This window comes from Corapipo altera, unplaced genomic scaffold (genome assembly GCF_003945725.1).
Source record: "Corapipo altera isolate COAL_440 unplaced genomic scaffold, ASM394572v1 44, whole genome shotgun sequence".
Taxonomy (NCBI): Eukaryota; Metazoa; Chordata; class Aves; order Passeriformes; family Pipridae; genus Corapipo; species Corapipo altera.
Window position 1 is genome coordinate 20,499,052 of NW_020884880.1, and position 26,187 is coordinate 20,525,238.

General features: G+C 37.8%; 1 protein-coding gene across 3 annotated transcripts in view; it reads left to right on the forward strand.

Annotated features, from left to right (window-relative positions):
• Positions 1–83: 83 nt before the first annotated feature.
• The window catches only part of CNOT10 (CCR4-NOT transcription complex subunit 10), a 33,843-nt gene continuing 7,739 nt past the window's right edge, over positions 84–26,187 (forward strand). Inside the window, exons 1-14 of one of the 3 annotated variants that reach the window (XM_027639136.1) lie at positions 84–223; positions 1,960–2,013; positions 5,842–5,933; positions 8,610–8,771; positions 9,254–9,404; positions 10,412–10,557; positions 11,439–11,525; positions 12,232–12,315; positions 13,141–13,258; positions 14,851–15,000; positions 16,722–16,924; positions 19,486–19,607; positions 20,227–20,403; positions 23,232–23,312. In XM_027639136.1, the coding sequence (XP_027494937.1) occupies positions 202–223; positions 1,960–2,013; positions 5,842–5,933; positions 8,610–8,771; positions 9,254–9,404; positions 10,412–10,557; positions 11,439–11,525; positions 12,232–12,315; positions 13,141–13,258; positions 14,851–15,000; positions 16,722–16,924; positions 19,486–19,607; positions 20,227–20,403; positions 23,232–23,312 (1,649 nt within the window). In that variant the 5' untranslated portion in view covers positions 84–201. Of the gene's footprint in view, positions 224–556; positions 803–1,959; positions 2,014–5,841; positions 5,934–8,609; positions 8,772–9,253; positions 9,405–10,411; positions 10,558–11,438; positions 11,526–12,231; positions 12,316–13,140; positions 13,259–14,850; positions 15,001–16,721; positions 16,925–19,485; positions 19,608–20,226; positions 20,404–23,231; positions 23,313–26,187 lie in introns of those variants that run through there. The other 2 variants (XM_027639135.1, XM_027639137.1) reach the window with 2 other exon arrangements.

Here is a 26,187-nt window from a genome sequence, read left to right on the forward strand (position 1 = left end):
ATCGGTGCGGACGGCGCATCGGCGGGGCGGGCCAGGCGCGCGCAGGGCGGCAGCGGCAAAGTAGTCCCGGGGGGGCAGTGGCCGGGTGTCGGCGGCGGCGGTGGTTAAGGTCGGTCAGTGCCTGTGGCGCAGCGCGAAGGGGACTCTGGGCAACTACCGCCGCGCTCGGGCTGCGTGGTCAGGCACGGAGCGGCAGCGGAGATGGCGGCGGACAAGTCTGCGGGTGAGTGCGGGGGGAGCGGCGCGGCCCTGCCATGCCCGCCCCGGGCCTGGGCCGCCCGCGCGGAGGGATACGCGGCCGCGCGGGGGGCGGTGAGCGCCGCGAGAAACGGTTGCTGCGACTGCAGTATGCTGTGCCCTTCCGCCGAGGAAGTAGTGCCCCGCTGTCCGGGGCCGCGGTGGCCGCCGTGAGGGACCCATGTGACACCTGCGGGGTCACCGGCCGGCCCGTGTGCGGACGGGGCCCTCCGTGCCCTCGGCAAGCGGCGCTGGGCTGTTGCCCCCTCCTGGCCTGGGAGGGTTCGGTGGGGAGCGCCCTATGGACTTATTGGCGGGGAGGGGGTGTTTTCCAGGGTTTAATAACCCCTACAGAAGTCGAGCTTCTGGGTTACTTTGTTAAACTGGGGCATGCGGAAGGTGCGAGAGAGATTATAACTCCTAGTGGTGCTGCTGGAGTTCAGTCAGATTCCCTCAGGGATGCTGCTTTGGTTCCAGGGCACGAGTGGGTCCTCACTGAACTCGGGCCCGAAAGGACCCTGTAGAGAGAAATCACCGAGATCGCTAAAAAATAAGTCGTCATCTGGTAAACAGGCAAAATAAATTTCAAATGCAGTTGCCGTGTAACTCCCTAGCAGTGATAAGCTCCTGTTTGTCCCTCCCCCATAAGATTCCCCATCGTACAAGAAGTCTTCATTGCAGGAATGGTCCTTCCCTCAGATGGCAGCTCAGGGCGGGTTGGAGAAGAGGGTGTGTGGAGGAAAGCCTTACTTACGGAATTGCACAATTCTACTTAATAGAATTGTAGAATATCCTGAGTTGGAAGGGACCCACAAGGATCATCGAAGTCCAACTCCTGGCCCTGCACAGGACCATCCTCAAGAATCACACCATGTGCCTGAGAGCATTGTCCAAACATTTCTTGAACTCTGTCAGGCTTAGTGCTGTGACCACTTCCCTGGGGACCCTGTTCTAGTGCCTGAATACCCTCTGGGTAAAAAAATCTTTTCCTGATATCCAACCTAAACCTCCCCTGACACAAGCTTCATGTCGTTCCCTTGGGTCCTATCACTGGTCACCTGTGTTCTTTTTTTTTTTTTTCAGTTGGTTTTATGTGATGGGAGCATTATTTAAAATCACATTAAGCATTTTTTTCTCTGGATGCTAAATATGAAATACCTCAGTATCTGGAAAATAATTATGGGGAAGATTAGTATACTGTCTTGAGTGATGTTTACTAAACTATCATGTGTATTTTATAAGAACTGTAAGTGACTCCTAAACTACAAGAAAAAAATTGGCATTAATTTTTCAATATGTTTTATTGCTGTTCTTTGAAGTGTTGAAGGAACTTTTCAGTTCCTTGAGAGATGTGAGCTGTGGCAAGATATTCTACATGCTGTACATTTTCATAACAGCAAGCTACAATTAGCTTTCCACTGAGAAGTGTTTGCTTTTTATTGCACAACACAAAAGAAGCCTATTATACCTATACTGGTAGTGAAGGGCTTCATACAAAAACTGAAGTGTAAGTCTTGGTGCCACAAACTATTATCTTATAAAGGCTGGACGCCGGCTGGTCTTCATACCTTTCAAAATGCTTTTGGAGCAAGACTCATGTGATAGATTCCTCACCTTTCAAGAAAGAGATTATCCCCCTGCCTGTAGAGTTTGGAAATAAAAAATAATTCCAGAGATACTCTGGTGTTCAACAGCACAGTTCATGCAAGATGTAATTTACAGGGCGTAGGAACAAGAGAGCTCAGGAACAGCAGTCCTTGGAGAAACGGAGAGCAGGTATGAGAAGGATAATGATTGCAGTCACTCTCAGGTGTCTTCAGGTATGTGTATGTGGGAGATGTGACTTCTTGTTGCTTTTATGATATTGTGGCAGCAAGCCCATGAGGAGAGCAATCTCCCATGTCAGGTGGCAGTCTCATGCTTTTCTTTGTTCTCCTCTCATAGAGCCAATTTTCCTGAAGTTCTGCTGTCCACCATGATGTAACTTCTCCACTAGGAGCAGCTGCCTGCTTGTGCAAAGCAAACCAGCCCCTGTGACACAGTGTTTCTGCTTCTCAGCCCCAGGAACAATAGCTAGGAAGATAATTCCCTGGCTTGATTCTTTGACTTCCAGCTCAGTGCAGCAGCTTCCTCCAGATCAAAATCCGAGTGGTTGATTTCTACATACTTTTCCAGGTTGCCCTTTTTTGCCCCTCATCACGAGCCTGACAAGTTTTAGTTTTGGAGTTGTTCTGTGCTCATGAAGGTTGGACAAACGGAAAGTTAAACAAACGGGTCCATATGTTAATACAATTTACAGACACAAATCAAGTGCTGTCATTTGTGAAGCAGAGAGACTACACAGTTGTGGATGTTTCAGCTGATAGTTGTAGCTGCCGTACGGCTGGGAGCGTGTCGGAGGTGACTGGTGTGCCGTGTGTTACCCACACCAGCTGCTTCTGCGAGAACGCTGCATGTCTCTAGGTCAGAGCAGGCAAGCGGCGTGCTGTGTCTTTTGCCAAGGAACAATTTTCCTACCTGTTTCACTTTGAAATGCCTCAAGGAATATGGAAGTAATAGTTTAATTTGCAAGCACTGGGGATAGTCGTTTGCAGCCAAGAGGAGTGCTTTCCCCACCCGTCTAGGTGGAATTGGTGGGTTCTGTTCAGTATCTTGTGCCAGCTTTCAGGTGACTCTTGCTGGAGGGATCTCTTGCTAATAAAGATGAGCTGAAGCAGTAGATCCCAGGCTAAACAAGGATGTCCATATTATATTAGACTGGAATGGCTTTTAAGTCTTTGACGTGTTTCAGGTGTGTTTGGACAAAAAGGGTAGAGAGTATCCAAAGCGTTTTTTTTTCCAAAGGACAAAACTATGCTGTGAAATAAGTCAGCTGGACTTTAGTTTTATTTTCTTGATAAGCTTCCAGTTCAGGTTTCACAAACCTGCTTTGTTTACTGAGTGGTAGTAGGCGTGATTGATTGGATTACAGCCATACAACTGACTCTACAGGAGAAGGGACAGCTCTGTTTTTGCTTAAAGTAGGGGTTTTTTTAATGTACCAGCAGGCTAACAGACACAGTGAAATCTGAAGACCTGTCCTGATTTTTTCCCTAGGAAATATATAAAACAGCTGTGTAAGTGGTGCTTTTATTGCAGACCTTAGACGAGTGTCTCTTGGTTTATCTGTAACTTAACTGAAGACATTTTACTTCAGGATTACTTCATTTGAGATGCTGGTTTTACGACCCCTACATACAATGGCAGTAATCAGTAATGCAGCTTGGTAGTTGATGGCTCTCTGCTAGGTAAACTTGTATGTGAGGAACCTGTTGGTCAGACTGAGTGTTATCAGCTTCAAAAGTTTTGGAGTCCCAAGGCTCTGCAGTGTGTTTACCTTTACTAGCACAATGTTGAAGTCATGCTGAGCAAGGAAAGCAGATATTGCCACTGTTAGTGTGAAAGTTTGAGGGAAGTTGCATTTGCTTATTTGCTGCTGTTCTAGAGGTCCTTGGAGGGAGATAGCTTTCTGTTCATCTGTATAAAGCAGAAGGTTTAGAAGGTTTAGAACAGCAATTAAATCTCTGCTATATTTAGCTTGAAGGAGAGGTGCTTCTTGTTCCTTTCCTTTTTTGTTACAGAAAGCCTTTGGCACATCAAAGGTTTTCTGAGCTTTTTTGTGTTTTAAAGCTCTCTTCTACCTTTTCCTTTCAAGGAGAAGGCAGTGCAAGTGGTGTTGATCAGTGCCTTGTACAGTCAGATTTTATAGCAGGTGTAGGCCCCTGGGGGTCCATCCCTCCAGAGTACTGAAGTTGCTGAATCCTGAATTTTGTCTAAATCACAGTGGGTCATGCTTGCAGGTGTAAGATTGCTGAGATTTTAAAATCTCAACTTTGTTGACATCTTTACGAAGGATGAAAGTCACAACCAGTTTATGATTCTCGTTCAAATATGTTATTGCAGAGGGCAGTGGAAGGGATGTCACCATCTTCCCAGCAACAGGCACAAACTTGATAGATTAGTACGTCTGTTTTATGGTCACTGTGGATGTTAATTAATTGATGAATCTTCTGAATTTTGGCTACCCCTTACTGTTGTTGTTTGTCCTATATTTGTAAAGTTTCTTAGTTACTGCAAGGCAATCCAGATATATTGGTGATGGTGGGGAATGGATTTTGCAGAGGAGCTCATAGCTAAGTGTTTTCATTTGTTCAAAGTGAAACCAAAATTAGCAGAGTTCGCATTATGTCTCTGAATTCTAGGGAAGAGAAAGAAGGCATTAAATTTGCAAAGCCTACCTAGCGTGTTAAGATAGCAAAAGGTAGCTTAGAGCAAATCTTCCACTGTGAAATTCAAGAAATAATTTTCTGCAAAAGTGGAAACCATTGCTGTTTTATAAAGTCTTTGTTTGAAAAACGTAAAATGATTTTTGTATGTTCTGGCACATTAGTTAACACTCTTAGAAATAATCTGTCTGGTGTGGTGGTTGTGTGGTTGGGTTTTTTTTTCTCCAGTAGTTTGTGTTCAGCACAAGGAAGGGCTTAGTGATTTGGGGTTTTTTTCAGCTTCTTTGACATGGAATATCCTTACTGTGCTTTTTAATGCAACTTCAGTGAATTCTTAATTACATGATGAGAAAAGGATTTAGTTGACTTCTTTCTGAAAAATATGCTCAATGGTGAGTGAAACAAACTATTAGGAATTCTATTAAAAGAAATTGAAGACAGTTATAACCTTATTACATTGCTATATAAATGCATAAAGGGTCCACCATTATAACTGCTGCAGGTTGTTCTTGTTGTCTTAGTCTGGAAAAGGATATAGCAGAACAGGAAGGGATTCTGAGAAAAAAAAATGTGAGGAAGATACAGAATAAACTGCTCCTGCTTACCTTGACAGAGAGATGATTCAAAGAAAGTTCTGTAAGATTTGGAGTGAGGCTGAAAGAGTGAATAGGCAGCATTTGCTTGTGCCTTGCAGTATAATCACCAGACAGCACTGGATGGAATATATTGAAGAGTACAAAAGTATAGAGAGTTTTCTTAAATAATGTGTCGGGTCTGTCAGTGATTATTAACAATGATGGTTCTATTGCAGCCTCTTGTTTAAGGAGATACTTTTCCAAAGCAGGGAGCTGTGTGGAAGTTCCAGCGTTTGCTCTGGTTTTTGTTGATCCCTAGAGCATCCCTTGCTTGCTGTTTAGGAAGCAGTGTACAGGATGCATGGGTTTTTCATCTTGCCCAGTGTGTGGTACCTATTTTATGATGCATGGCCCTCACTGCTGTTTTTTGAGCAAAATAAGACAATCCTAGTGTATGGTTGCAGCTTTAAAGAGAAATCTAAAATGTATGGATTGTCAGTTAACTTGGAGGAGTTTGGTTATTGATTGAGCACAGTAATTTACATTTTAGGGAGAGGAATTCACTAGTATAGAGTAACTTGGGATACTGTAGTAGGAGATGTAACTTGGGATATAGATAGTGTAGTAGGGAGATTGCTGGAATTATCTGGAAAATTGTTTGTACTGGCAGGAGGCTCTTGAGAACCGGAAGAAGCAAAATGTTTAAGCTGCATAGCTGTCATCACACTTGCAAACTTTCTTGTAATCTTCTGTCCACTTTACAGATCAAGGTACTGAGAAACATGAAGGAGCAGGTACTTCTGGGATTACTGATCAGGAGAAGGAATTGTCGAGCAGTGCATTACAAGCTTTTCAGGTGAGACAAAGCCAAACTCTGAGACTTCTAATTTACCTGATAACTACTAAGTGGGCTTAAATAATTGTTTTTGCTCTTTTCTTAATCCAGTTGCAAATGCATGAAGAGAATATTATATCAAAGTAGCAATAGTTGGGTTGTAAAAACAGCACATGCATTTTCTGTGTGATGTGATGTGAGAAGACTGAACAGGATACTTGAACAAGAGCATGTTTAACCTTGATTCTAAAAACTTAGTAACCTTCAAAGCTGTATGATGATTTAATTAGAAGAAACAGGCTGCTATTCTGTGTCAGCATTGGAAATGCATGATCTCTCTGAAGAATTAATCACTTCAAGCTAAAAATGTTGTGCTAAAGGGTCTAAAGGAACCACATGTATTTAAAAAACAACAAGGAAGCAAACCTTTTTGTGCTTTAGCATCATTCTTCCACATAAAGCATTATATACTGCTCTGTCACTTCGCATTAAAACATATTCTTCTATGCATAACATCTACAGGAAATATTTACTGCCTGTTTTGTGTTTCTCAGAAGATTTTTTTTTTATGTGTGTTAAAATTCAGGTACCCAGACTTCAGGTTTATTTCTTTCCTTATATTGTCTCCTAATTTTATTTAATGTGACAGGAAGTATAATTGCTTTTCTTTTCAGTTGTTGTATCTCTATCTCCAAAATGCCTTGTGTTAATTCAGTTTTGGATGTGTGAAATAAATTGGGGGGAAGAATTTAAATGCTCTCTTTTGAGATTCCTGCTTGTATGTGTCACTCAGTACTTTAATTTTGCCTGGAATGTTGTCATATGAAGTGCATGCAGTTGGTCATTAAACTGACTGTAGCTGATGCTGTTCATCGATGTCTTCTTGAATGCTGTCTAGCTCAGTTATTTTTTTTCAATAACGTTTTTGTCCCTGGCATTTGATCCTGAGAACTGAAGGCACATGAAAGAGTAGTTTGTTTTCCACCTTGCCCACGGATCTACATGCCTAAAATGCTTTTGATCTACTGTCGACTTCATTTTTACTTTTATACTGGTCCAGTGTATCTGGTCTATCTCATGATGTTTTTCTTGCTTTAAGAACTCCCTAAATTCATGGAGTTCTGAGGTAGCAACAGATGAGAGCAGAATTAATCTGATGCCTTGTTTGCCAATTTTCTTGCTATTGAGTAGCTGTAAATAGCGTTGTGGACTGTCTTGCATGCTGCTTTATCATATTACACTTCCAATTTCAGTCTTGATAGAATTCCCATAAAATTGGTTATTGTATTCTAGTAAAGGGGCATAAAGGATGCTTAGCTGATAAAAAACCATCACAAAATAAGCTGAGCATTCAAAGGTTCAAGGTTTGTAGTCCAGCCATGATTAGAAGCTGTGTTGCTGAGATCTGAAAGCTACTCCTGATGGAGAGAAACTCGGAGCGTGAGCACAGGAAGAGAATCTCTGGGAGATGAACTGTCTCAATTTAAGAACACACCAGCAGTTGAGTTCCAAGTCCCCATGTTTGTGCACATGATCACTAGGCAATCCATGCTATTGGTGCTTAGAGCTGTGAAAATGCCTGTCAAGGTCCTGCTACATCTCTCTGTAGGTTGTATAACTGTGCTTTCATGGGAGACTGAAGGAACTGGAATGGTTCCGTTGAGAGTAACTGCAGAATGGCAACTTTCTTGGGAAGAGCAGAAGGACCCCAGAGCCCTTCTCTGTTGTATTCTTTCCTTAATATAGAGGAAGTTAGTCAGGAGCCCAGGAGAACCTCTATGGAACAGAACTTAAAAAGGAGGAGGAAGTGGAGGGTGGTTATGGTACTTAAGAGCTTAGCTTTTGGTTGTGAAGCACTGACAGAGATGGAAATGAATCTGCTTATCTGTCTGACCAGATTGGAGGTAACCCTGATATGGAAGAGCTGAATGTGATTATTACTGTGTAGGAATTGAGCAGTTCAGAGTGAAGCGTCATTTAGGCTTAATGTAGTTGAAAGAGTCAGGAATTCTCTTTCATTCCTTGATGCCACTAAATTCCTCCTGTACCAACACAGAAAAGACCAAAACTGAAAGCAGGCAGAGGTGAGCCTTTCTAAAGTCTTTGTTTATTCCTGAGGTCAAAGAAAGGGATTTTTCGATTAAATCACACATCAGCAGAGCATCATGCTTGGCTCCTAGTTTCTGTTTAGCCATGCCTGGGTGACTGAATACTTCATCCAACAGCTGAAGCTTGTAAAAATGTTTTTTAAACCTATACTGGGAAAGTGGCAACCTTTTTTTTCCAACCTATCTTAAGCTGACTTACATAGATTAAATTGTAACTCGCTATATATCCAGTTGAAGTGAAGGATGAACATAAAATGTTGGGCTGGGACTTGTGTAAGCAACTGCAACCACTCAACGTTCACGTAATCGGGAAAAGTTTATGAAAACTGAGGAAATAAGAGTATTGAAACTTAACACTTTTCATGGAAACATCTATTTATAATAATCAACTACATAATTTGTCCTTCCTCCACCAAATTGTTTTTGAAGTTTGGATATGGCTTCAATATTTATATTTAGTTCTCATACATGTTAATCTGCATAAATAACGAAGTGTGTATTTAGACATTTAGTTCACTTCACTTGCTATTGATAAAGGAAACACTTTGTATCTTCTAATGCATGTTTCTTGTACGTTTGCAATTTCCAGGCTGGAAACTATGATGCTTGCTTACAACACCTAAATACCCTTCAAGACATCAACAAAGATGACTACAAAATAACTTTGAATACTGCTGTTGCAGAATTCTGTAGAAGTAACCAGACTACAACGGACAATTTGAGACAAACCCTTAACCAGCTGAAAAACCAGGTAATGCAAATATATTGACATGGTATTTGATTTTGAGTACTACTGATGGTGGTGAAATCTTCCATGAAATAGGAGTAAAACTTCTACCCCTTGTCCTTTGGATTTAATAAAAGAATAAGAAAGTAACGTTACTTTTAAACATTTGAGTCAGTTTAATCTTTTATAACATTTCTGGTAGTTATGTTTTTAGTTATTGTTGCAATTGATATGAGGTTATAACAGTAGAAAGACCTGCTGTGTTCTTTCAATAGAAAGTTCCTTAGCCTGGAATAGTTTGTGAAATAATAAAAAAGTGAAAATATTATTTTACTACTCAGTTGACAGCTTTCTATTTGATTGTATATTTTTTTACTGGGTTTATGTGCAACAACAATAAAGTTTATTAGATTATAACTCTTACGTATCTTTAAAGAAATTCGTAGTTTTGGATTTAAAATCATAGGTACTGAAAGTTTATGGTGAAATGAATGGGTTTTTTTCAGGTTCACTCTGTTGTTGAAGAAATGGATGGTTTGGATGATGTTGAAAACAGTATGCTGTACTACAATCAAGCTGTTATTCTGTATCATCTGCGTCAGTATACTGAAGCTATATCAGTTGGGGAGAAGCTGTACCAGTTTATAGAGCCTTTTGGTATGTAGACAGAAAGAAGATCTTTGTTCACACAATAACTACAGAAAGATGATTCAGTCTTTCTCACTGTCAGACAAGTGTATTTTTTTTTTATTTGCCTAATATGCTTTTAAAAAAGTAGATAGGGTTTGGAATGAAGAATGTTTTACTTATATCAAGGACTACAACCAAATTTAGGGGGAAGGTACTTCAGAGACATTTAGCAGACAAGTATAAGGAAACTGAAATGGATTTTTTGCAACTTGAAAAGGTATTTATGTAAATGATATGTACAAACTAGTGAAATTATTTTAAATCTGGTATTTTGAGTCATTGTGGGTTGATGTCTATTTTTCAAGGGACTCACATTTTTAAATACCTGCACTAGGTCATACATAATTATGTGCTCATATGTGAATATATATAAAGTCTGCAGCTTTTATGAGCTATGACACTTTGTGTAGTGGAATTGCCATACTTGTATGAAATAACTTCATAATCCCTGTTGAATTTTAGAATTGAGAAGGCTGAAGAATGTGTGCGTGTATCAATAAATTAAGTAAATGCTACTGTGTTTCTCCTTCAGTTCCTCACAGTTTTCAGCATGCATAATTGGGACTTACTCTGTTGAAGTCAGATATATTTGTACAGAATCTTTTCAAATTCTGTGGGATTCTGCATTTTCATGTGACTCTCTCTATTTAGATGCTGCATCTTTGGTGGTGATCTGCCTAGATCAATTCTCAGAATCTGTGAACATGAAATACTTGTTAAGCTGTCTTTAGTCTGTGCTTCTATGCTGATGCCATTTGAATGAATGAGCTTTGTTTTCAGTATATGTACCTATCTGTGTGTTTCACTATATATATTTATTTAGATGGCTGCATTTTTTTTTCTTATGTAATATATTGATTTTTCTCATAATGTTGCATAAATGCACTTTGTGGTAATTTTTTTTTTTCTTAGTCATGTTTGGAAGGATTAATATTAGAGCTGTAAAATCATTTTTACTTCTTTGCTTTATACAGAAGAGAAGTTTGCCCAGGCTGTGTGCTTCTTGCTTGTAGACTTATACCTGTTAACTTACCAAGCTGAGAAAGCCTTGCATCTGCTTGCTGTTCTGGAAAAAATGATTTCACAGGGCAACAATAACAGCAAGAATGGAAAAAATGAGGTAAGCTTAAAATCATATGAATGCCACTAAAACTTTATCAGAAGTATGCTTTAACTCAGTCCAAATTTAGTCTTTTAAAATACTTTTGAATTTTAAAACTGGTAGATCATCTGTAGCTTTAGACACCAACTGAGACCTGTTGATAACTGAGTTAATTATGTACAGCAGTTGTTTATTCCTTCTCTTTCACCCTTTTCTCTTACACTGAGGGAGCTAAGATGTCTTTGAGTCAGAGACAGGCATTGGAAAGACAGCTGTCTTCAGGGTCAAATATACATGGTTTTCCTTGTTTGTCTTGGATTATGACCATATGAGACCCTAAATTTTAGAGGGAAGGGATCATGTCAGAGAGGCATTGCAACTATGTAGCATGGGATGGGAAATCAAGTATCTCTCTTGCACAGTATCTGAAAGTGTGAGGCATACTTTCAAGTGAAATCTTTTATGTGTCTTTTGGAAAAATCAGTAGACTCAGTAGTGACTTGGAAGTGAAAAAGGGACACTTCAGTCTTTTCCTGTTGATGGAATGTCACACTTAAGATAAAATATTTTAAGTATATAGTAATTCTACTAAAGGAAATATTAGAGAGGTACTCTAGAATGTGCAAATCATTCTTCTGGGTAAAAGAGTTCTTCTCAGCTGCCGAGCAATGTAATGTAACACTAATGTTAATATAGAATTCTACTCTTCATAGACTGGTGTGGTTGTTTGTGGATTTTGATTGTTAAGCTCAAGTTACAATTTTTGGTGGTGTGTGTATATTTTGACGTTAAGTACTGTGAAATACTATTAAATACATATTTTTCTTTGTGTGAGTTGAATCTGTCAACTGAAATTAAAAGGTGACTAACAGTAACAGTTCCATTTTTTTGTTTGACAGTCAGGTAATAATACAAATAAAGATTCTTCGAATCAAAAAGCTGAAAGTGGAGCTTTGATAGAAGTTGCTAAGTCTAAGATACATCAGGTTAGTGTCTGTATATTATTTATACAAGAACATTACTTCAAGGGTTTTTTTTTTTAACGTGAAGTCCCATTTCCAGATCTAGTTCAGCATGAATTGTGATACCCTGTCTATCCTTGTTGTAAAACAAAGGAATGAATTTATCTAATTCTTCCGTTTTGTAAGATCCATGTACAGGAAAAACTGGCCTAACACACAACCCCTTCCCCCATTTCAGTCCCTGCAGTTTATGAAAATTTCTTTAAACTGTGGTTGGCTGCACTGATTTTGTATCTGTTAGACCTCCAACAGTCTAAATCAGCTGACATTTTATTTCATTGTACTGTCCCGTTGGAAAACATCTGAAGGAACAGAATGCTTCTCTATCAGCATTCACTTACTGGTACTTTCAGTTTAGTAGATAAATGTCTGGGGTTTAAGAGGTTAGATTATTTTAATTAGTTTGTCATTTTAAGTGCTGGTATCTGTGTTTGAATATAGAGTAGCCGTTGAGCAGTGAACAAAATGTTCATCTGCTTATTGTAAATACAAGGCCTATAAATGTGTTGTTTAAAGTCTGAATAGAATTTTTTTTATGAAGACTTTTTAAACAGCTTTTTACTACCCAAAATTGTATATGAAATATTCCATAGTAAATCCCTAGATACAGGTCATCTTGCAAACTGCACAAGTTATTATATATTATTTAACAAATTTCATTTTTTAATAGTATAAGGTGAGAGCCTATATCCAAATGAAGTCACTAAAAGCATGCAAAAGGGAAATCAAGTCTGTTATGAATACAGCTGGGAATGTAAGTATTCTTAAGACTATCGTTTTTCACATCTAGATCTGTTCTCTATCTTAAAACTGAATTTGCTAATGTTCTTTACCAAAAAAAAGTCTTATTGAGGGTAGATGTCTGAAGCAATGCTTTATGTAGTGAGTTTGGTTTGTAATCTCTTTTTACAAGTGTAATTAATGTAGAATTTTCTTATTTGAGCTGTTTTCAATTGCTAAAAAATATCCTGTGTTGTTTGCGATACAAAAATAACAGTGAAATAGTGTATAATGAACAGGTTCAGCTTGCTTTTTAACTGAAACAGCACAAAACAGGTTTTAGTTTACTACAGATGTTATGGTTATTACAAACTTTGATGTCATCGGTGATTTAAACCAGTTCATAGAAGATTAATTCTGGCATACACAGAAAACACTTCCTTTTTGTTCCCAGTTTCAACAACTGCTAGTTTAACAGAAATCCTTCTGGATCATGAGGTCTCTGTTGGCAGACCAGGAAGATTACAGTCCAGGAGTAATTGCAGGGAGGGAAGTGTGGGGAGGAATACAGGTGGAAGAAAGTCTGGAGATCCTCTGCACTTAGCCATTGCCATAACAGAGTTCTGTAGAACAACACTGGGTTTGAGAGCAGTCATAAAGAGTAATACATAGTTTGGTGATTCAGAGGTGACTGTTAATCATGTGTTCAACAAAGAAATGCTACTTCTTGAAAGTAATTGGGCCTAAGCCCATTTATTTTTAAAATGGCAGCAGAGGCAAGCTGTTTGTGAAGTGATTTAACACTAGCAGTAGAAACCATAAACCAAAAGAGGACTAACTGTTGTTTTCTCCTTCACAGTCAGCTCCTTCTCTTTTTCTTAAGAGCAATTTTGAATATTTGAGAGGCAATTATCGTAAAGCTGTCAAACTTTTAAACAGTGCAAACATTGCTGAACATCCAGGCTTCATGAAAACAGGTAAAATAGAAACCCTTTATCCTGCAAGTACTTAAATGTGTAGTATAATAGGACTACTTGTTGATATTGAATTCAATCATTAATAGATTACTTAATTGAGAAGGCCCTGAATGTCATGAGTTTATATGCTGGATATGTTTTTAACACTGTGGTGTTTTTCACTGAATGTTCTTGTAGACAATGCTGTGATTGTCTATGAAAATGGATTTGTGAAGGTGTAATATTTGCAAGGCTCATAACTGAGTCTCTAAATCAAGAAATGAAACAAAAGGCAACTTACTAGATCTAGAATTGAGATCTCAGATTGTACTTGGAGAGGAGACTGTAGCAGTTGTAATGATGATTGTGGGGGAAATGTTTCATGGAGTGTTAAGGTTTGGCTTCTATTTTATGTGATTTTAAATTACTTTTATCTCTAGAAAGTATATGTGGACATGCTCAGAAACAGAACAACATGTAAACGTGTAACTTTTTGGACATCAAAGTTATTTGTATACTATAAGTATATCCTCTGTATATATACACTCACTGTATACAGTACTTAAATTTATTTGAGATTTAATTGACAGTTTAAAACTTCAGTTGAAAAATACAGAGAGAAAACTGTCTTGGGTCAGTAAAGAGCTAGGATTTAAAAAAGTGCTTGTGCTGTAAAACTAACTGAATTTCTTTGCTACTTTGTTCAATGCTGTTTTTGTGATAGTACTACTAATTTCTTGTCCTGTAGGACTTTTTTTTACCTAGTAGGTATTGCTGCATAAGTTACTGTTAGATGATAGAAGTTTGAGTTGACCCTCTCAGTAAATTGTTTAAACTTCTGTATTTTACAGATAAGTTTCATAGAAAACATTCAAAAAATTTGCCATAATGCCTATTTACACAGTAGAATGTTCACTTAATAGTCTTCCTATGTTTTGGCTAAAATAACATTTGTTGAATTTGTTCATGATTTGTTTCTTGGTTATTTGGATTTTTAGGGTGAGTTTTTTTCTTTATTTCTTCATTATGAATGGTAACCCTTCAAAGGTTGTTACCAGCAAATAAGTTTAAAGTTTAAATTTTTGTCCTTTATTATTTAGAAGGAACCTTTTACAGTGTTACCTGAACGTGATATATTTAGAAAGAGTGTATTTCCTGCTTGTGTGGTTGGGTTGGCTTATTTGTTTGTTTTATAAAACTTAGGCAGGTAACTTTAGTTGAGAATTTTGCTTTTACAAGAGTCATCTGTTAGAAAAGTTGAGGTGCTTCCTTGCTAATTTCTATGGAAACCTCCAGATGAATTCACTTCAACTTGCAGTCTGTCAAACTGGCTTTATATCTGGCTCTCCTAGAATATGGTGCACAAGATCTGGAAGTCTGTGACTGCCTACATAGAGGTCAACTCTCCAAGAGAACTAGATGGTGTGCAGAAATGTATGTTATTAAAGCTGATGTGACACTAGGACATAATTCCTTAATCCATGAGCATCTCACTGAAGAATATGTTTAATAGACTGCCATAATATGCTGACCCATGAGAGAGTGGTTGGAGCATTTCATGGGCTCAGCAACAATTTTCAGTTTCTGGAAATGGTCTTTGCTTGTTCTCCCAGGTGAATGCCTAAGGTGTATGTTCTGGAACAATCTTGGCTGCATCCACTTTGCAATGGGAAAGCACAATTTAGGAATTTTTTACTTTAAAAAAGCTTTGCAAGAAAATGATAATGCGTGTGCACAGCTGGGAACAGGCAGCTCAGATCCAGGTAAGGAAGAGATTATAATAAGTGGTGGAAGAGGGGTGGGTGAATCAAGAAAATAGAGGGTAGAAGGTTTCAGTAGTTATCAGCAAAATTTGTGTTCCATCTCTTTGTGGAAGACGGTAGGGTGAGAATTTTGATGATAACTTGATTTCAGAATATAGTTGCAATTTCCAGAAATACATGATGATGATGATAATGAAATATGTTCTTTTGTTTTTTCCTGTTTTCCTTGATGTACCTTGGAGGGGCTGGGACAACTACGTCCCTCATTTGTAGACTTTGACAATAAGTTAGGGAGGAATTACAAAATAAAGTTTTTGTGACATATTTTGTATAGGTTATTTGTAGTACTACTGACTGGGTAGAATCATCAGGGCATGAAGGATGAGTGGGGTTTTGTTGTGTTTTGTTGTTTGGGGTTTTTTTACCATGGAGGATATAGAAAATGTGGAGTATAATACTGTTAAATTAGCATTTGGAAGATGATGTATTTCTCAAACTTTCCTACTGAACAGTTTCCTACTTGTATGAGACGTTTATCTATTGTTTAGTTTTATGGGTGCTTTTATCCATCAACTTTCGTTGTAAGGATACAAAAGCAAGAAAATAAACATAATAAGTTTTCTTGCTTTGATTAATAATACTTAAGTTTGGGGGTTTTTTTCCAAGTAAATGATTTCATAAAATCATAAAATGGTTTGGGTTGAAAGGTTTCTTAAAGAACATGTAGTTCCAACCTCCCTGCCATGGGAAGGGATACCTTCCACTAGACCAGGTTGCTCAGAACTCCATCCAACCTGGCCTTGAGCACTTCCAAAGATGAGACGTCCACAGCTTCTCTGAGCAACCTGTTACAGTGTTTCACCACTCTCACAGTAAAGAATTTCTTCTTAATATCTAATCTAAACCTACCCTCTTGTCAGTTTAAAGGCATTCCCCCTTGTCCTATCACTCCATGTCATTGTAAGAAGCCCCTCTCAAGCTTTCTTGAAGCCCCTTTTAGGTACTGAAGGCTCTTCCCTTGTTCAGCCTTCTTTTCCCCAGGCTGAACAACCCCAGCTCTCTCATCCTGTCTCATAGGAGAGGTGCTCCAGCCCTCTGATCGTCTTCACGGTTCCCCAGTTCATACCCGGCTGTGTTGTTCTTTCAACAGATAGCAGAACCAGGGCGTGTGAATGTGAGGCCGCTCCCATCTGACTATAGAGGGCCTCATCACTCAGTCTTCATCATTTCATGATCAAGTTATAACTTTTTTCATTTCTTGTTTTCTTTAAAATCTGCTTACTATCATGCATTTCACTGTTTTTCTTGTTCCTCCCCTGGACCTAAGTGCAGCCTTAGGTATCAGTGTGAAGACAGAAAACATTTCATGCTTGTTAGCAGCAAAGTGGTTTTCTTCTGGAATTTCTATGAATAACAAAGATGTGTATTCTCACATATCTGGGATTCAGTATTATTGTGTAATATTTATCTTGAGTGACAAGGAACATTCGTGGTTAGCATTGAATGTAATTCAGTCTTTATTAAGGATACAATTAATTTATCTTTGACACCAGTTTTGATGTGAAAGAAATGTGTTTGCAGAGGGAGCCTGGTGAATTTCTGCAATGAAAGGGGTTTTTGGTAATTTTGGGGTGTTTCCCACAGTTTCCCTCTTCCTCTTGGAGTTATATTTTCTGCTCTGCTGAGTTGCACATCCAATATGATGTAATCCTTTTCTGCAGGTAAAAAATTTTCGGGGAGACCCATGTGTACACTCCTGACTAACAAACGGTATGAGTTGCTCTATAATTGCGGAATTCAACTCTTGCATATTGGGAGGCCCTTAGCTGCCTTTGAGTGCCTGATTGAGGCAGTCCAGGTATATCACTCAAACCCTCGTCTGTGGCTGAGAATAGCAGAATGCTGCATTGCTGCCAATAAAGGGGTAAGTAGCTTTGCAAACTTCTTTTAAAAAAATGGCATGTGGTCATGGGTAGAATTGATACCTAGAGTTAAGCTATGCATTTTAAAGGCCTAATATTGCAACACCTCTGTGTAAGTCCAGATTTATTATTTTTTGTGTATATGCGTTTTGCATGTTTAATCTGAAGCTGCAACAGGTGGAGGGAAATCTTTGCATGTAGTCTTCTCTTCATGCAGCCAAAGCTCATCTAAAGTTTCAACGTTTCCTCACTCATTTGCCACTAGAGTGGCATAGTCTTAGGGAACGGTGATCAGCCTTCTCCATCCTGAAGCTCTTGTGATCACAGCTGATGGGGAACTGAATGTCTTAACTGCTGAGACTTCACCTTCTTCTGCAGGCAAAGTTGGTGGAAACCTGCTGATGGCAGCGTATTGCATGTCCTCTGGGGCATCTTGGTTTCAAGTCTATTTAGGATAAACCCATATGTTAAAATTCAGAGAAGTGGGGACAGGATTGTTTGCTCTTAGAAGAGAAAACTGCACTAAAATAATATATCTGTGAAATTGATTCCCTGTGAAACTGTAATTCACCCCTTATGTGTAGGGGAGTGAGGCTGTAATCTGTGAGTGCATGATCCTATGCAGTTATTTCCACAGTGTGCCCATTTCACTCACTGCACAGGATGTGTGGGATTAATTGAACAAATACCTAAATTGAACAAATACCTATATCACTCTATTTTCCTCCCACCCCCTGCATTCTGTTTTCTTTCTCTGGGTGGTCTCTTTGACAATGTGCTGTAAATAAATGCACAATGCTTCCAAATACAAAATTTGTAACTCTTCCCTTGGGAATTTCAAAGGTAGTCATTATTTTGGTATCTCTATTTCAGAAAATTTAGGAAAGATATAACTTTATAGCTTGATAGAGATTTGCTTATACCCCCATTTCACAGGCACGGCACTGAAGTTTCAAGAGTGTGGGGTCAAAAATGGGCTAACTTTGATTGTATATGTGCTAGCTGTAGTCAGATTGCTCAAGTTTTATAAAGCACAGAATGCAGGAAGAACAGCTTTCTTCATGCTCATTTTGCAGTTTTCTGCATCTGTCCTACTGGCTACAGGTCACACATAGATAAAGAAGACACATGTGATCACCTCTAGTGAAAAGCTGAGTATGAAAGAGTGGATTAGCTTAGGTTTTGTGGCAAAAAAAAAACAATGCTAGGATTCCTTTCACAAGGATAGTGTTTAGCAGTCTGGAAAAGGGAAATACAGATCATTATGGAGCACTTCTCTGTTTACTGCAGAGTAGCCAAAGCAGTTGATTATGCCAGGCTCCTGAGGCTTTCTTCCTGCTATGGTCACGATCTTGTGTGGTGTACCAGAGAGCCTTGAATTCATGTCACAAAACCAACTGGTTGTTTCCTAAATGCATGATCTCAGAAGAAAAAAATTAACTTTGGATGCTGTTAATATTATAGGCAATGAGGAAGTGTCTTTAAATTATAAATTAGATTTGTAACATGACAAGTGAATCTCTAAAGTCAATACTGTGCTTAATTTGACCTTGTAACTCAATTTGCAATAATATTTCTTGCAATAATATTCCTTTATATATGTGTGGATTCATATTTATGCTCTGAATACCATGTAGAAAAGTAATTTCACTGAAGCTAGTTTTCACCCATTTTAATATTTCCGTTTATAAAATATAGATGGAAGAATATTCCCTCTTAAATGCCTGCATTTTAAACACCTTTTTTAAAATATGCACTTTGTATCCAAACTCACTGTATTTTTATTTGACATCAAATGCCATTGTTTCAATATTCTTTTTCACAATAGATTCTGATAAATTTTCTGAAAAGTGATAGCTGTTTAAATTGCAGATTTAGCATAAGTTTTTCCTTACAATTGTGACTCTTCATCACTGATTCTGCTTACCAGTGAAGTTAAGATGGCTCATCCTAAAGCAACCAAACAAACCCCAGTAAATATGGTGTAGAGATAATTCTTGGGACTGACAATTAGAGTCTTTTAAGTTCATTTGACCCCCAGAATGTCTACATACTCATAAATCTGTTAAACCAGTTAATTTAATGTATCTTTGCATGTGTTGTTGTTCAGCTTCTTGCTCCTCATGGAACTGTTTGAGACCAGCTTTTTTGCAGAGTGTTTTCAATGCTGTGTAAGCAGGGAGAGAAGATGGCAAGCGTTGCAGTGTCAATTCTGAATATTATTTGGCAGATCATATTATTTCTTTTTAGATATCCTGTCAGTTCTTTTAATATGACTTGGTTCATTGTTTTTGTGCTTTCAAAACAGAGGAGAAACTAGGTCAGTAGGCTATCAGACAAGCTGTCAGAACTAATCTGTGCTTACACTGTGTGCAGTAAAACCCCTCTGCAACACAAAGACAATAGAAGGTGCTTGATCTTTCATTGTACTTAAGATTTAAAACTGTACCCATTATTAATTCTTACATTTTAGCAGCGTTCAAGGTCTTCTAGCTTTCACTTATTTGTCAACCTCTCATTCAACAGCCTTGATATTTTAGTTCATTTTCCTTTTTCCTTTTAGACATCAGAGCAAGAGACTAAAGGTCTTCCCAGCAAAAAGGGTATTGTGCAATCTATAGTGGGTCAAGGCTACCACCGTAAGATAGTCCTAGCATCCCAGTCCATACAGAATGTTGTTTATAAGTAAGTATGTTTTCCATGGGTTATTTATTTTGTTGTTATAGCTTTGATATGTATCTGTTTATCAGAGGTTTTAAAAGTGTTGTAGAATAACTGTTCATTCATGTAGTGAAGAGAGGCGTGCTAAAATGCATTGTGAATCCCTACTTAAACATCATTTTGTGCCTCCTCTGTGATGGCCAGCAGAGGGCTTAACTGTGTGTTCCTTGTAACTAAGAGGAGCATTAAAGCTTGAAATTGGTTATTTGAAATTTATGTTTCCTGCTTACTAAATCTGGCCTCTTTTTCTCACTTAAATCTTTATTTTTAGTAATCCACTTTACAAAAGTGCAGGAAGAATCTAGTTGTTCTGCCATAAAACTTCGGGAAGTGAAATCAAGGAAAACAAGAGAACTTCTTAGAATTACGTGGTTGAATCTCTTTGGGCATCGTGTTGTGCTTTCAATATGTAAAAATAACAGGATACGTACATCCTCATAAGTTAAATTTGTTATATTGAAACATTATTTAACATTTTTAGGATAAAGTTTTCTCTGCATTCAGGTATTTCCAGAGCTTTGCTTTTATCTTTTAATTTAGTAGGATTGCTACTTACTGGTTAAAACTTCTGTGTCTCTTTAAGTGATGGGCAGTCCTCAGCAATACCTGTAGCCAGTATGGAGTTTGCAGCAATTTGTCTAAGAAATGCCTTACTGCTACTGCCAGAAGATCAACAGGAGCCAAAGCAGGAAAATGGATCTAAAACTACTAGTCAACTGGGGGGAAATGCAGAAAACAGTGAAAGCAGTGAAGCATGCAGGTAAACCGAATTGGATATAAACCTTTTTTTTTTTTTTGTCCAGAGTAACTCTGGGCTGACAGTCTGTGTCTGCTACTTATCCTGTTTGGCTAGCAGAAAAAAATAACATATTTGTAAATTGTCTTAGCAGTGTTGGCCTCTCTAAGGAAATTGTTTAGCTGCTCATTGTTCAATTGCTGGTATGGTAGTTTAAGAATAAAATATTGAGTTGATTCCAGCTATTCCTAACAACTTTATTAAATTAGACAGTGAAATTATTTTTTTCACTGACCATCTTTTTTTCTGTGCTGCAAATGTTATGTTTTCCCACACCCTCCCGCTGTGCATATTGGTATTTCTCTAATTGTAAGTGAAGTTTCACATGTTACAGTGATTTAGTGTGCGTGTGCACGTGCACCATGTACTTGATTCAATATATATATATAAATGACTAGCAGCTCAGTTGTAAACATTTCCCCATGATCAGATTTGACATTCATCAGCCCTAGTATGCTTTGTTGTGTTTGTTTTAGACTAAAAATGGGAAATGAGATTTAGAAGGTAAGAAGGAAAGCAGCATGGAGCTATTGTTTAATAAATCGTATTTTACAAAAAAAGAGTTTAAGAAAAACCTTTTTTTGTCCTTAGTTTCAGAAGATATGACTTGTAGACAGTGTATGTCAAAGGCAAATGTCTTAATTTTTTGCATGAGTCCTGATGCGTTCTGGATTTCCTTTTGAAGAGTAACTTTGAGCATAGTCTGCACTTTCATTACAGACTATTTTGAAAGGGAAAGTGCTACAATAATTAATCTGGAAAGTGTGTTAGAACTTGAACTACTTAGAGAGTAATGAAAAAACAAAATGTTTTTGTCAGACCCAAGTACAGATCAATTTTAAGAAGTTAAAATCCATTTGTCACATGGCAGGATTTACTGCACACATGCTGTATTGCATAGGCACAAAGCACATCCTTATATATTCAGAAGTTGCCTGGACATAGAGTACGGCTGGGGGTCAGTGGCTGTTACTGCTACAACAGTATTTGAAAGCTATTCTCTGTAACCCTTTATTTTCCCAGTTACAGTTTATCTTTTTAAAGTGACCAATGATTTATGAAAGTCTGGGTGGGATTGTGGTTTGTTGTTGTTGTAGGGAGTTTTGGTTTTTGTTTGGTTTGAGTTTTTGTGGATTTTTTTTTTTTTTGGTTTGGGTTTTTGTGGATTTTTTTTTTTTGTTTGGGTTTTTGTGGATTTTTTTTTTGGTTGGTTGGTTTTGGGTTTTTTGGTTTTTTAATATTTTTTGGTGGTTTTTCTTTGGTTGGTTGGGTGGGTGGGTTTGGGGGTCTTTTTGTGGTGTTTTTAATTTTTTATTTTTTCCTTGCTGAGGTTGGAGGTTGTGAACTAACTTCCCCTGGCAAGTATGTATGCAGCCTATTGAGATGAAACTTCTCTTGTTTAACTGTGACTTCAGTTTTAAGCTTATGGGGCTCACTAAGGAGCAGTGATGAAAACAAAATGGTGACCCTCATTCAGACAAACCTCCTTTTTTGTTTTTTGTTGGGGTGGTTTTTGTTTATTTTTGTAGGAGTGAAAAAAGGAAAACATGTCTTGTATGGGAAGATCCTTTACTACCTTCTGTTTTCAAAACCAGATGCTTCTTCAACTGAAAAAAAGTTAAAGAAAGGACTCCCTCATATCTCCCAGGGGTCACTGCCAATTGCAAAATATCCACAACAAAGGAGGCTGTTCTTGAATTTGTGTGTCACATTCTGAAAGGTTCTCTAAGGATTTGTTTCTTCTGACAAGGGAATCTCTGTGAGAGAACAGTAAAACATATAAGGCATTTGAAGAAAATCACACTAATTGAACAGGATGGTTTTGAAGCAAATCCCACTAATTGAGCAGGCCAACTCTTAAGGCAAATTCTTTTCTTATTCACAAGAAAACAGTGAATACTTTTAGTGGTTAATCTAATTTTTGGCAAAGGCATTAAGTATATACTCTACAGCAGTACTGAGTATAGATTTCCTTGGAGTTTTTTTGCTGTCTGGTTTGAATGTCTGAGTTGGCATTATCTTACCTGTTTGCAATAGATAGATATAAAACTCATCAATGAAAAAGTTCTCATTAAGTGGATAGACTCAGTTTCAGTTCTGAATTTTTTTTAAATCAGTTTCCAAACCTTAGTGTCTCTCTCTGCCAAGGTACAGCTATTATCCATCTCTTCAATTCTCATTCCAGGAGGTTCTTTCAGCTTATTGGAAAGTGAAGTTTCATACCCTTAAAATAGAATGAATATGTGCTCCCCCAAAAAAGCCAAGCATAATTTTAAGAAATTGGAATTTTATTTTTTAAAAAAGACATTTTGAAATAAAAATAAAGGGAGCTAGAAGTCTAAAGATGTAGCACTTTGTGGGTTATCTCTCTAGAATATTTATGTAACTAGTTTTTAGATGTCTAGAGAGAGAACTAGTTTACTGCTTTTCTTCCAGTCTGAAAGAAAAGAGGCTACAAATGCAGCAAATTCTGTGTCCCTCCAGTTAAAAATGCTTATCCTACACTGAACTTCAAAAATAGCTCAAGGCTGTGGAGAATGGTGTGGGTTGTTTGGTCTGTCAGTCAAATTCTTTCTAGCAAATGTCCCACTTCTTCCTTCTCAAATAGAGTGGTTAGAATAAGAGCACATACCTCAGTCTCTGCATTGCCTCAATTCTCTGTATTTTAGGCTGCAGAATTTGTGTCCTTTTAAATGGAGTGAATAAATACCAATGCTTTTTACATTGAGAATTTTTTAATTAATTACTATAATAAGTCATTCCTTATCATTAATACACTGTTTTTATTCTAGCAATAAAAGTCATGAAGGGGATAAATTCATTGCAGCTCCTCCTTCTTCGCCTTTGAAGAAACAGGAATTAGAGAATTTAAGGCAAGTAAATAATATTCACCACTAAATGAGGCTCCTCCTAAACTGTGATTCCCAGCTTTTTTTGTAGGCACTTGACACGTTGAATTGTAGCTGTTAGCGTAATCTCTTTTCAAATGTGTGTGCTTCCTTTCTTCTGGGCTTTGAGTCTAAACAAGTAGGAGCCATCCAGAATTTCAATTTAGGAGGTAGATAAATCTGTTTGATCCCACTATTGGAAGTTTGGTGCTATATATTGGGCAAAACTAATATCAAGTTGCATAAACAACAAAACTAAAACCCTGACAATGGCTGTTGTCATCGGTGGAAGGGGATGGAAAGTATTGTATGGTACCTTTTCCCTTTGAAGCTATGATAAGGCTAGTTTGGAATTCATTCCCCACATTATATGCTTGTTGGATGGGAAAAAAAACGAAAGTGGAAAGTGGCATAGCTACTTTAACCAATGAGAATGGTGTTCCTTTCAGCAGTTTGCATAAAATAGAAAACAAAAATGCCTCTATCCCAACATTTGACTTTCTTACCATGGAACAACATTGGTAAAATTTGACTGTAGATTTTTTCGTGTTCTCAAAGATCCTCAAACTACTTTTTCAGCAGTCATAGTGTTCTTCAAACAGAGTAACGTGCATGTGTCTAAATAAGCATGACATTATCTGGAACCTCTTTACTTGTCCACAGCAAGATTATAATTTGCTGGCAGTGTTAATTATTCCAGGTGGCTGCCAGCCCATTGAAAATCTCTTAGGATAAAGCTTGCACCTGTTAAGAAAAAAAGAAATTTGTTTTAAGTTTCTATATAGTGGTTTTCATACAGTAATTTCCCAGTTGAACTCTTGAGTAAACACTCTGTTCCAGCCTAGCTCCAGGTAACTTGTATTTCATAATGACCAGCTTAACCTTTACTTTGCTCCCTATGTGTAGCAAATCTACTTGTGTTCACTTAAAAGCACCTTAGAAGGAATCTGTGAGGAGATGCTACTGAGACCTTGATTATTTACTCTGAAGTGGTGCAAGTGTGCTACCCGAAATAGAAAGCGCTAGATTAAAAAAACAGTGATGTAGGTTGGTTGTGGGTTTTGTGGGTTTTTTGGTTTTGGTTTTTTTTCTCCTCCTGACTGTTGAAAGTGTGGCTGCCATGTGTCAAAATTACGTGGTGTCACTTTGTGATTATTTTTTTTTTAATACGTAGTCTTTTCTTTCACAATCAGCTTTTGTTTTCTACTGATGAAGTCTGACAACATATCAGAAAAAACCTATCAGTTTAGCAAGAAGTACACTTCTTGATGTAAGAACATCATATAAGGAAAGGAAAAGCATTGATTTTATTTTTTTGCGCTACTTGCTTTTGGTTTAATTTTGAGGACTTGACATCCCTAGAAAGTGATTCTGCTGAAACTGTTTCTAAATTTCTGAAGATAGTTGTGAAAAGCAAAATATGTTACACTCAAATAGTAGACTTGTATGTATATATTGTATATAGTTAGAGTGTTCCCGTAGTCTTGCTCACTAAGGAGCTAAGTGAGAAAATTTAAATTCTTGTTGAGTCAGGGAAAATTAAGAAAAAAATTCTGGATATTGTCAAGGATTATCCTAAGGAATATAAGTGTCTGTTGAATTCAGTTTTTCCCTCTTAAGTCACTGGACTGAAAAACCTCTATTGCTTCTAGAACTGAAACAGGCAACTTAAGTGCCCTTTTTTCATGATTTTGTGAAGTTGTGCATCCTGGTAAGAGTTCAAAATGACTGAGTTAACTTTACCCCTGAACAGTTCTTAAAAAATTAAAAATATCATCTAGAAAAAGTTTACATGTCATATGTGTTGTCTGGTACTTGTGCCTGAATTCGTTGAGTGGACTGTTCTCATAATAAGCAGTAATTCAGTTGCAGGGTTTTAAAAGTAACAAGCAGAAGTCTGAGTACACCAAACATTGCTAAGAATTTATGCATTCAAAGTAGAAACTCCAGATTTTTCTTCTGAGTTTCTTCTAAACAATTCTTCTCCTTGCTGCTTCTCATCCTCCAAGAAGCCAGCTCCCTGTTCTGCTCTCAGCCTGTGTATGTTTCAGCACACCAGAACAACCCAACACTGTTAGGGTACTTTGAGAGTAAAGGAGTTGTGGTAGACCACAGTGCTACATTTGGAAAATTTTTTGGATTTTATTATAAAAGTTAAGGTGGATAGCAACAGACTTCTTGTAATCTTTTTCTCCCTATATTGAAGGTCTTTGTGTGAGAACGTTAAATTTACCCTTCAAAGCAGCTGGAAATAAAGGAATCATTTGATCACCCACTTTGTCTTGAATAGATTTGATCTGTAAGCCCTTGCTATAAGGCATGTGATCCAATTTGACCCTTTTTTTCTTCTCTTTGACTCTTCCATTGGCCATTTCAAGTCCATCATTATCCTTTATTTATTTCATTTGCTTACTTATATTTTCCAAGCATATATACCTGGTATTGTATATGGTATTCCAAGAGCATCACTGACATTGCTAATAACTTTACAGGTAAGTTTGTAAGAACTACCACTGCCCACCAGTATGCATTATCTCTTCTCCATACCTTCCCAGTTTCACCTTATTTCTCCCTTTAAAGGTTGCAGTGGTCTGTTTGGCCCTGTCACAATACTGAAAGCTTACAATGATCTTCACCTGTAGCTGTTTCACACTTTTCTTCCTCACTCAGACACTGTAATTCTTCCCCATCTCCCCTTTGCTGGTGCTGGATTTCCCCAGTGACTAATCACAGTCTACATTCTGTATTTCTTAGCATTTTCTATTGTTTGTTTGTGTTGAAACATAACAAGTAGATAGTTTGTATCCACTGTTGTGCTTAGTTAGGTATTTGAAATTACTTCAGTTTAGTGATGTTCTCA